Source organism: Octodon degus, unplaced genomic scaffold, assembly GCF_000260255.1.
Source record: "Octodon degus isolate 3935 unplaced genomic scaffold, OctDeg1.0 scaffold00146, whole genome shotgun sequence".
Classification (NCBI taxonomy): domain Eukaryota; kingdom Metazoa; phylum Chordata; class Mammalia; order Rodentia; family Octodontidae; genus Octodon; species Octodon degus.
In genome coordinates, this window is record NW_004524722.1 from 1123621 (window position 1) to 1136307 (window position 12687).

Here is a 12687-nt window from a genome sequence, read left to right on the forward strand (position 1 = left end):
CACACACACATGCTGAGCACACCTTTTCAGATGCTGGTAGGCCACAGTGAGCTTCCCATTGCTCTTATCATTGGGAAGCAGTGTAGCTAACAATTAACAACACTATGTACACGACTAGTAAACGTTTACCTTAAGGCCACAAAATGGATTTAATAGTTTAGGCGAAATCAGCCTATATATAAATTTGTGTATAAAAACCTATACACATACACATAGCCATATAACTTTCTCTTTTTCACCCTCCAAAACAATGCTTTGCCAGGCATGGTTGGCACATGCCTATGATCCCAGCACTTAGGAGGCTGAGGAAAAGAATCGCTGTGAGTTCAAGGTCACCTGGGCTACAAAGTGAGTTCAAAGCCAGCCTGACCTAGGTGTGGTAGAAAATACCTGTAATCCCAGCACTCAGGAGGGTGAGGCAAGAAGAGTCAAAAGTTTGAGGCCAGTCTAAGCTTCGTAGTGAGTTTGAGGCTAGCCTGGACCATACAGCAAGATCCTGTTTCAAAAACAAAATACCCAGCCTAAACTGCATAGTGAAACCAAGTCTTTAAAAAAGTTTTAATTTTTTAAAATTTTGCACAAATTTCTAAATATTCTATCATTTAAGGCAAACAATTGGCAATAAGAAGTCAGAGAAGAGGCTTATGTTTATCTAAAAGCATTTAAGGGAACACTAGCCATTTCAAAATAAAATAGGTCATTTAGTAATAAGAGAATAGGTAATTTTTCTTTATATTTTTCTGTGCTTTCCAATTTTCTGCAAGAAACAAGGGAAAAAATGAAATAATGAAACTTCAACAATCAACCCAATATGACAACAGTGCTATCTTTGAAGAGCAGCAGCTGGAGAGGGAGATAGGGGCCTGCTGGGGTACTAGAAACTCATAATGTATAGACCTTACTTTGAAAAATATAAAAATAAATAAAAACAAGCCTAGGCATGGTGGTACATGCCTGTAATCCCAGTATTCAGCCTGAGGCAAGAGGCTCTGTAGCAAGGGGAATTTCGTGATTTAGCAAAAGCCCGCCTCAAATAAAAAAATAAAAATGGGCTGGGGATGTAGCTTAGTATAAACACCTGAGATCAATCCCTGGGGCCACAAAAATAAATCAATAAATATTAAAGAAATTTTTAAAAAGTGTTTTTGAAAAATGAAAGAGTAGTGTTGCAGCAAGTGACACTTTCACTCCTCTCAGCACCACAGCTGGTCCACCTCAGGCTGGGAAGCTGCTCCCAGAGGAATATGAATTCCATCCTTCCAGGCAGCTGCTCAGCAAAGGAATGTAGCTCAATTAAGAGACCCACAGGAGAGAGCTTTTTCCACCCCTTTCTTCAACGAGTTACAGCTACAGCAATGGAGAGCAAATACAGAACAAAAGCCACACACTGCTTTCTAGCCCAATTCCAACTCAAGGTCACTGGCAGCATCCCTGTATCTTCCACCCCTTAGCTTCACAGAAAAAATGAAAATGGATCAGAGTAAAATGAAAATCAGTAGAGTCTTTTCTCTGAGAAGCAGGGCAGTGATAATGACTAACAATACAATAGTCTGAAGACCTCAATCAATGCAGAGAGGCAAGTTGTTAACAACAAACAGCTCTTTCTGCTCTGAGATATTTGGAGCAAAAAACCAGAAAAGAGGCAAAAACAGCACATCATTCATTTTGCTATCCTAGGAATCATGTCCATTCTGGTGAAAACTCAATCCAAATCAACAAATAGTTATTCAGTATCTATGATGTGCCCGGCACTATGCTAGGCTGGATCCTGAGGTCAGACTCTAAAGATGACAGAAAGAGGTGCTGGCCCCGCCCCCAGGGTGCACTGAGACAATGACTGAGCCTGGGTGTGGTGGTGCACTCCTGTAATACCAGCACTTGGGAGGCTGAAAACAGGAGAATCACTATAAGTCCAATCTATGCAGTGAGACCCTGTAGACCCTGTCCTAAATACAGAAGAAGAAAAACAAAAGCAATCCTTCCCTTACAGACCTTAGAGTCTAACAGTACTGGCTAGTCATAGGCAAATCACTGGAAGGACAGAGACTGCATGTTATAAAGTGAGGGTATAACATAGGTGAGGTCAGATTTTCCCAAGGTATCATACTGCCAGTAATTTGAATGCAGGCAGTTTGATTCCAGACTTTGTATTCTTTTTTTTTTTTTTTTTTTTTTACCAGGGATTGAACTCAGGCCATTGTGCTTGCCAGGGAAGCGCTTATTCCATGGAGCCATCTCACCAGCCCTCAAACCTTGTATTCTTACTGTTACTTTTAAGTGTGGACCAGAGACAAGCTGCCATAAACAAATTGTTATTAATCCAATGAGAAGTGTACACCAGTTCCTAAACACACTGTTTAATTCAGCTTTTTTTTTTTGGTACTGTGGATTGAAACCAGAACTTCAAGCATGCTAGACAAGGGCTCTGCAACTGAGCTATATGCACAGCCCCCTAGACAACTTTGTTTTCTTTCTAAATAGCTAGACTTTATTGATGAAGGAAGCAAAGTATTAATGTACACTTTGGCATAAAGTCCTAATATCTTGGAGTGCTATTCTGAGAAGCATTGTTTATTATGTAACTTTTCCATCTTCAGTTAACATTACACTTTATCTTCTATGTACTACCCTCTGCATGACTATACAATTGTTTCTCTCAGTGTGTGCATGTGTATGTGTGTGCGCATGTGCACTATATGTGTGTATGCTCCCTGAAATTACCTTAGGATCCTACAGTCAAAATCTCCAGTATAGTGCCCACCACACAGCAAGAAGAGGCTCAATTGTTTAAAGTACTTTTATTAAACACTAGGAAATATATGCAATACAACTAAATTGTGTAGTCATATTAAAAAATCTGTTATTCTGCCAGGCAAGGTAGGATAGTCATGAAGCTGAAGCAGAAAGATCACTTTGAGTTTCAGGTCAGCTTGGACTAAATAGTAAGTTCAAGGCCAGTCTAATAAAACTATAGTGAGAAGCTCCAGTGGTACAATCAGTTAGCGTACGGTATTTATAAAACTACACAGTGAGACCCTGTGTTAAAAACCAAAAGAGTCTGTCATTCTTTCAATGATGACTGACTGAATGTCTCCCATGTGGCAGGTCTTGCTCCAGGTGTTATAGAAATAAAGAAGAGCACAGTCCTCATCCAGAAGGAATGCATAGTTACAGGGAAAGGGAACTAATTGTGAATGATCATTACAGCCTCAGCATTAAGTGACATGATAGAGGTGTACGTTAAGTGTGGGAAGGAGCAACCAACTCTCTGGAGCATCAGAAAGAGACAAAGCACAATTTTAGGCTTAAAAGAACGGAAGTACTCTCAGGTGTGAAAGTTAAAGTCACAACTTATTATCAAACATTCTAAAAAGCACTCTAGCATTACACTATAAGTTATAAAGGTTTAAAAGTTCAAATTTGACTTAAGGACTCAAAATAAGATCCATATTTAAAAGATGAGAATTAGGGAGGTTTAATTCCAGACAACTAACTGGTTCTGTGACTTGGCCTTTTCAAGCCTTAGTTTCCTTACCTGTAAAATGGTACTCTAATATCTATGGAGTAAGAAGGTGTAGTATTTGCATATCCACATACTATACCATGTACTACCTTGCCATACACAATGGCAAACTACCTAAGCTATTATTTATGTTTGCTAAAATAAACTCACTTTAAAAATTCATTTAATCTGGCAGATGCCAATATTGATGTGAACTGTATTATATAGAAATAACATCAAAGAAATAAAATATTAATAAAATTTCTAAATAATAAAAAATTCATTTAAAAATAAACAAGTTGTTGAATAACTTTGAACTCATACATTCCTGCTTAGAAAATAATATAGAAATTTTTTAAAAGTTGGGCAGGTTTTTTTTTTTTAGTAGAATTTATTTATTGGGGGGAAAAACTGACCCAAGTGGGTTACCAAGGAATCTGCCTTGTTGCAACATTTTTATAGAGCAAAACCATGAGGTAAGGCAAAAAACACAGGAACTTGCTAGGTGGGCATGAACTAGGACAAAACTATGGTCAACCAGTACGATTACAAGTATAATTGCTCAGGTAAAATTGATTAAATTGGGATCAAATGGGAAGGAGAATCACAGCAATGGGCATGAACACAGAACTGGGGCTTTTCCTGTAGGGTGTTGGGTTAGTGACACTTCCTGGCCTTCTCCAAAGTGATGAATACCTAGTTAGATTATTGATCACTGAGGTCTACCTCTAGGGAAGTAGGTGGCTACATTTGTTTAATCTTTCGTCTTGAGGTCTGGAGTTTGGCAGTTTTTTATAAATTCAAACACATACTATGCTTACCAGTTGACTTGACAATCATATGTCTAAAGAAATGAAAATTGTGACTATTTTCACAAAAACCTGTAAATATCTATAGTGCCTTTATTCATAATTGCCTCAAACTAGAAAAGACACTTTTTGTTGTTGTTGTTGTTGTTCTTTTAGACAGGGTCCCACTATGCAGTTCAAGTTGGCTGTGAACTCACTCTGCAGCCCAGGCTGGCCTTGAACTCGTAGTGATCCTCCTTCCTCAGTCTCCTAAGTGCTGGGATCACAAGTGTGCACCACCACATCCGGCCACAAATACCTTTCAATCAGTGGATGGACTGGGTACATGTTTTCAAGGCAAAATTGCTACTCAATAACCCAAAGCAATAAAGTACTTGAAATAGGCAATGACATGAATGAATGTAAAATATGAAAAAGAAGGCAGAATCAAAAAGAAAATTACTAGAAAGACTTCTAGGAAGAGTGGTGAATAGCAGATATGTCCAGCATATAGATTTGCTGTCTATATGCTGGAATATAGCAACATGAGAAAGAGAAAAGAGGGATGTGGTACAGCAAGGATCTGAAGGGAAAATTTTTACTTTCCATAGGGAAAGTAAAAAGCGAGAACTCATTACAAAGGAAAGACAAGGCAAGCAGCATTTTTTCTCCTTGAGGCCTGGCTTGCTACATAGGAGGGGCGGCTTGAACTTGTCACAACTGATGACCTAAAAGCCGTCCAGAGAGAAACGCTGCTGTGGAATGGAGCAGTGGACACAGTAGACTGCAGTGACTGGTGAGTTATTCAGGTTCAAATGCTCCCCCAGGAGCAGGCAATTAGCTGGTAGCCATATTGGAGAGAGGCCAAAGGAACTCAGAGGAGCTGCGAGCTCCACCTGGCGGTCCCTAGTGTGAAGCCGCACTAAATTCAAATCAGCAAGAGCTCAAGATGAGCTTTAGGGCTGGCAGACAGCTCAGTGATTAAAGCGCCTGCTTAGCAAACACAGGGGTCAGGGGTTAGATCTGCGGCCCTGCCCCCGGGGGCACTCTGAGACAGCAATTGAGACTGGCCATGGTGGCCCGTGCCTTTAACCCCAATGCTTGGGAGGAAGCCTTACAGCCAGAAACCATCTAGAACCTCAGTGGGACTACATTTGCGATTATCCACAACCCCACTGTAAATCTACAGCTAGATTGCTGTGATTAATCAACATGGATCTGGATTCTGTCTGCCTATTTTGACACGCCCTGAAGTGGACATTTATTTTATTTTCTTCTTTCTCTTTATTTCTTTTTGTTTTATTTTTTTCTTGATTGATTGTTCTTGTTTTTATGAGAATAAACATTGTTTCTAGTTTGGGGTTTTTTTTTTTAGTAGTTCTGTTCTTTTTTTTTTACTTCTTTCTTTCCCTCCTAATTTGTTCTCCAGCCTTGTTTCTAATATCCTCCTCTTCTATTTCTATTTTTTTCCTCATAGCCCCTTTTATATTTTCTCTGAAGGTAAAATCACCAGACTGGGGACATATTTACTGTATACAATTTTCTGGTTTGTTTTAGGTTTCATTATATAACCATAAATCAAGTTCATTCACATAAGTATCAAACTAAAAGTTACCACAGGGCCAAGGAGATATCTCAGTGGTCTAAGCACCTGTCTGGGAAAGCTCAAGGAGCCGGGTTTGATCCTTGGTACCACATGCTGCCCTGGGCTTGCCCCAGGTATGCCCAAGCCAGCCACTAAAACTGGGCATCATGGTGTATGCCTGTAATCCCAGTGCTGGGGAGGATGAAACAGGAAGATCACTATGAGTCTGAGCTGCACAGTGAGACCCTGTATCAAGTACATAAATTTTTTTTTAAAAAAGTTACCACCATCATTGATTAGACTGTGTTCAATCCTCTTGTTATTGCTGATTATACTACTTTAGCCAAGGTGACATAATATTGAAATCAGTTATTCTCCTTGGTATGCTGTCTTACTCTTCTCTTGTTGCTGGGACAAATACCAGATACCCAAAATGAAGACAGGAAAGGTTTATTTAGCTCACAGTTACTGGAGGTTTCCTCCTTACACTGAAATGCAAATTACCTGCCCCACAACAGATGCAGCATCCACACCCACAATAATTAATCACAAACTCCAGAGTCAGCCCCAAGACTGCATGAGGCTTTGGGGGGACAACTATACACAAACCATAACATACACTAAGAATGAGATTGCCTAAGGGTCATAAAAATACTATAGGACAGTGCCAAAGAACTAGGGGCTAGGCCAAATAGGCAGTAACTTTTCATCCCCAATGAATTGAAAATGTAAGATTTTGCAACAGACTGAAAACCTAAAGCCAGCTACATCTGGAAGATTATATCTCTAAGAAGTAGTCATTTCCTAAGGGTTCTAACTACTAGCAATAAAACCACTTGCCAGAGGCAATTTACAAACATCAACTCAGAAATTAAAAAAGAAAGTGAGAAGACACTTAAGTAAGATACAACCCCAGACTTCTAGATCTCCAAAACAAAACCCGGGGGCCAATGAGGTAGACAACCAAAAGCCAGCCACCTGGACTCTGAAGTGGTAACAGCAAAAGTAACAAAGCAGACAAATGAGGCTGTAGAAAAAATTAAATCAGAAATAATTTCTCAGATAACTACAGAGATGGTGACCATAATGAAAGACACAGGGACTCTAGAGCAGATACAGATACAAAAGTAGAGGAGCTTAGGAAAATAATGAAAACCATGTCCAGTGCCCAATATAGGAAAGAAAGGCACTCCAGGAAACAGATTCAAACAGATATCCAGGAGAGTAAAAATTCAACTGAAAGGGCCAGGGATTTAGCTCAGTGATGCAGCACTTGCCTGTCTAGTGTGAGGTCCTAATTTTGATTCTCAATACCAAAAAGAAAAATAAAAATTCTAGTAAAAGTATACACAGCAGAATGAGCCAACATGAGGTCAGAAGATCATATATGGAAGACACAATTGTGCTTAGTGACCATGAAAAGAAATATTAAAAATAGCAAGGGAGCACAAAAAAAATCAAGCCAACAGCTGCTAGATAATGCAAAGAAGAATGACAAAATTGACTGGAGTCCATGAAAAAGCAGGAGATAATGCAAACAACATAAAAAACCTGTTCACCAAAGTCATGGCAGAAAATTTTCCAAGCAGGGAAAAATAATTTTACATACAGATAAGTGAGGCATACAGAACTACAATTATCCATGATTTAAAAAACAAAAACAAAAAAACTACTACAAGGCATGTAACTCTCAAGATTCCAGAAACTCAACTCAAGAACATAATATTAAAAACTGTAGAGAAAAGACACCAATCACCTATAAAGGAAAGGCCATCAGAATCACAGCAGACTTTTCAACACAGTAGACACCTCAAGTCAAGGAGAGCCTGGAGTAAAGTATTTCAAGTCCTAAAAGAAAACACAATCTCCAATTCAGGTGCACCCTGCAAAACTATCTTCAAAATTGATGGAGATAAAAGATACTTCCACCTGAAGAAATTCATGACTGCCAAACCAGAACTCCTAAATGTTCAAAAGGACATTCTAGAAAGAAACAATAAGAACAACAAATCCATGAACCAAAAGAATGAGTCTAATAGCCAAGGCAAGCAATTAAACAAGGGGAAAAAAGGAATCAACAACAGAAAAATAACATCACAAGAAAAAAAATCCATACATATCAGTTATAACTATAATCATCAATGTTAATGGTCTCAATTCACCAATCAAAGGAAACAGACTGGCAGAATGCATCAAGAAGCAAGATCCAACAATATGCTGCATGCAAGAAACACATCTAATTTAAAAAAAAAAAAAAAAAAAAAATATATATATATATATATATATATTGAAAGTTAAAGAATGGAACACAATAATTCATGTAACACAAACCCAGAAAAAAGCAGGGAAAGTAATTCTATTTGTAGGCAAAATATATTCAAGTCAAGATTGATTCACAGAGACACAGTTGCTACATCCTTGTAAAGGGAATAATCCAAGAGGAAGAGATAACAATTATAAAAATATATGCAACAAATACCAATACAACCAACTATTTAAAACAAATATTACCAGATGTGAAAAAATCAAATTAGCACCAATACAATTGTATTAGGGGATCTCAATACCCTACTGGTAAGAACAGATTAACTAGCAACAAAGAAATATCAGAACTGAACCAAATTCTTGAACAAATGGACTTAGTAGATGTCTATAATGTTCTACCCACAACATCAGAATACACATTCTTCTCAACTGCATACAAGATATTCTCCAAAACAGACTACACACTACCTTACAGCACATGGCTAAGTAAATGCAAAGGAACTAAAATTATCCCATGCATATTATCTGACCATAGCACAATGAAACTGAAAATTAATGGCAACACAAACCATAAGAACTTCATAAACACTTGGAAATTAAATAACAGCTTATTTTTTATTTTTTTTAAATATAGTACAGGGTCTCACTACACAGATCAGACTCATAGTGAGTCTCCTGTTTTCAGCCTCCCAAGTGCTGGGATTACAGGCATGCACCACCACACCCAGGCTCAACCACTGTCTCAGTACGTCTCAGCTGGCACAGCATGCCGGAGATTGAATCCTGGCTCCTGCGTCTGCCTAAGTAGGCACTTTAATCCACTGAACTATCTGGCTGGCCCTTTTCCTTTCTTTTCTTTTCTTTTCTTTTCTTTTCTTTTCTTTTCTTTTCTTTTCTTTCTTTCTTTCTTTCTTTCTTTCTTTCTTTTTTTTGTGGTACTGAGGATTGAACTCAGGGCCTTGTGCATGCTAGGCAAGCACTCTACCATGGAGCTATATCCTTAGCCCAAATAACAGCTTCTTAAACAACCTATGGTCATAGACGAAATTAGACAGTTTCTACAATTAAACAATAAAGCCAATACAACATACTGGAACTTATGAGACACAGTAAAAGCAGTGAAATCCCATGTCAGTAAAACAACAACCTAAATAAACAACCTAATGTCAAACCTCAAGCTTCTAGAAAAAGAAGAGCAAGTCAAGCCGAAAGCTCATTCGAGGGAGGAAATTACAAAGGGCAGAGCAGAAATAAATGCAATGGAGATTAAGAAAATAATACAAAGAATTAATGAATCAAAAAGTTAGTTCTTTGAAAGATTAAATAAGACTGACAAACCCTTAGCCAGCCATATAAAAAAAGACTCAAATCCATGCAATTAAGAATGAAAAACATAAAATCATAATTCCTACAGAAAGATCATCAATATCTACTTCAAGATCCTGTATTCTAATATGATAGAAATACAGAAGAAATACACCGATTCCCTAGATACACAGGAATTAGAAAGGCTGAATCAAGATACAAAAATTCTAAATTAACCAGTATCAGACAATTAAACAGGAGATGAAATTCAAACCCTACCAGCAAAGAAAAGCCTAGGCCCTGATTAATTCATTGCTAAATGCTACAAGAAATTTAGAAAAGATCTAATGCTGCTACTTCTCAAACCCTTTAATGAAAGTGAAATGGAAGCAGTAATCTTTAAGTACATTCCTAGAAACAAGCATTACCCTGATACCCAAACCAGGGAAGGACCCAACCAAAACAAAAAACTACAGACCAATCTTTCTAATAAACAGGGTTGCAAAAATCTGCAACAAGATACTGACAAACACTATGCAGTGAATGATTAAGAAGGTTATACACATGACTAAGTAGGAATCATCCCACAAATGCAGGGATGGTTCAACACACACAGATCAAGAAATGTAGTATACCATATTAACAAAGCCACGGATAAAAACCATATGATCATCTCAGTGAATGTAGAAAAAGCTTTTTTTTTTTTTTTTTTGGCGGAACCGGGGATTAAACTCAGATCCTTGCATTTGCCATTCAAGCGCTTATCCTACTGAGCCATCTCCCTGGCCCTAGAAAAAGCTTTTGACAAATTCCTATACCCATTCATGATAAAAACCCTACAGAAAGTGGGAAGAGATGGTCTTTATCTCAATCTGATAAAAGCCATCTGTGACAAACCAACAGCCAACAGCATGCAACATGGACAGAAACTGAAAGCTTTCAGTCTAAAATCAGAAATAAGACAAGGATGTCCACTTTCACCACTCTTACTCCATATAGTTCTAGAAACATTAGCCAGAACAATTAGATAAGAGAAAAAAATAAAAAGAACAAGGATAGGAAAGGAAGAAGTTAAACTGTCATTATTTGTGGATGACATGATACTCTATCCTTAAAAGAAGGTAGAAAACCCCTAAACCTCCACCAAAAGACTCATAGACTTAATAACCAAATTCAGTAGTGTAATAGAATACAAAGTCATCACTTCAAAACTGTATTTTTCCATTTATATGATATTCTGGAAAAGGCAAAATTGTAGGGATAGGAATTATATCAGTAGTTAACTGAGAGTTAGAGGAACCTCCATCTACAGAGGCAGGAGGGTACTTGTTGGGTTTATGGAAATGCTCTTTATCTTGACTGGGATAGTTAGTATTTACTATGTGCTTCAGTGAAAGCTTTTAGTGAGTTTTACTGAATGTAAGTTATACCTCAATAGGCCTGAGTATATTATAACTATAAATGGAGAATCAGTAACAGCTGCCACAAGTAGAAGGTATGTTAAAAACAAATACAATGAAAGCAAAGTAATGTTATAAAATTCTAGCTAGCTACCAATGCTTGCTAAAGATTCCTAGCCTGAGGTTCCCTTTGGGTTACAGATTATGAACTACTAGATCAATGTTAAGAACATGCCAGCATCACTCTGGGAATTTCTCCTTGACATAATCAGGTTGAATGAGGGCTGGCGAGATAGCTCAGTGGACTAAGCGCCTGCTTAGGTAAGAATAGGGACCAGGGTTTGATACTCTGCACCACATGCCATGCTGGCCCTGCCCCTGGGCATGCTGAGCTGGCCACTGAGACCAGGTGCTTGTAATCCCAGTGCTGGGGAGGCTGAAAACAGGAGGATTACTACAAGTCTGAGCTGCACAGTAAGAACGTGTATCAAATACAGAAATTTAAATTTTTTTTTTAATTAGGTTAATGAGGCTGGTGAGATACTTTAGCAGCCTAAAGCACCTGCTTAGGCAACCGCAGTTCAATCCCTGGCACCACATGCCATGCCAGCCCTGCCCCCTGGGTGGCCTGATCTGGACACACCACACACACACACTAAATTGAGTAAAAAAAAAAATTTTTTTTGTATTTAGTACAGGGTCTACAGAGTCTATAGGGTCTCACTGCATAGATTAGACTCATAGTGATCCTCCTGTTTACAGCCTCCCAAGTGCTGGGATTACAGGCACGCGCTACCACGTCCAGTCTCAATCGTCACCTCAGCATGCCCTGGTGGTGGGGCCAGCACGTGAATAAAAATTAAAAAGGGAAGAAGAAAATGGGAAGGAATTTATACCTGTGTGATTTAATATCATTTAAGGTAAATCACAGAACATTCTATACTATCTGAAACACTAAGGTAAGATTTCCAAAGTCCCTGGCTTATAGTAAGTGGTTAGTGAATGTTATTTTGCTTATTCTAGTTTTCCAGCAAATCCAAAGCATACATAAAAAATGAATACCCAAGTAAATGGAGAAATATAGTTAAATTTCAATTGTCCCAAACTGATCTACAGATTCAACACAAATCTAACAAAATACCACCAGGCTCTTTTCAACAACAAATAGCTAAATACTTTGTGATTTGTGTTTTTTCATTCATTCATTCATTCATTCATTCATTCATTCATTCATTCATTCTTTTGAGATAGGGTCTTGCTATGTATTTGAGGCTGGCCTTAAACTCCCTAAGTAGCCTAGGCTGGCCTCAAATTCATGGTGATCCTCCTGCCTCAGCCTCCTGAATGCATGTGCCATCATGCCCAGCCATGTGATTCTATTTACATAATATCCTGAAGAAATTAAATCAACACAGACAGAAAACTGCTCAGTGGCTGCCAGAGAACTGAACTAGGGACACAGGCGGAAGGGCTAACTATACAAGGGAACCAAAGAACTTTTTGAGACAATGAAAAAGTTCTCTATTTTGATTATGGCAAATTATATATCTTAAAAAAGTGAATTTTATTTCCTATAAATTATTTCACAAAAATTTCAATAAGCAAAATAAGCAGAACATACTACCTATACCAAGAATATACCATTTAAAGGTATTCTTTCCTACCTTTCCTCAACTTTGATGGAGAGACGGTTGCAAAGATTGTGTATATACTGAGAATAACTTTCTGCCAGGGTCATATCATATGCAGTCAGGCAAATGTTTATAACCCCATATTCATAATCTGTTCCCAAATTAATTGGTCTCACTTCCACTTTTCCTCTCTTCTTCTTGGGCTGAAAAC

At 38.1% G+C, this 12687-nt stretch overlaps 1 protein-coding gene across 1 annotated transcript in view; it reads right to left on the reverse strand.

The window, feature by feature from the left end:
- The window catches only part of Mrpl48 (mitochondrial ribosomal protein L48), a 64022-nt gene that overhangs the window by 7766 nt on the left and 43569 nt on the right, over positions 1-12687 (reverse strand). Inside the window, exon 5 of the mRNA XM_012517124.2 lies at positions 12510-12679. Within this exon, the coding sequence (XP_012372578.2) occupies positions 12510-12679 (170 nt within the window). The remainder of the gene's footprint in view (positions 1-12509; positions 12680-12687) is intronic.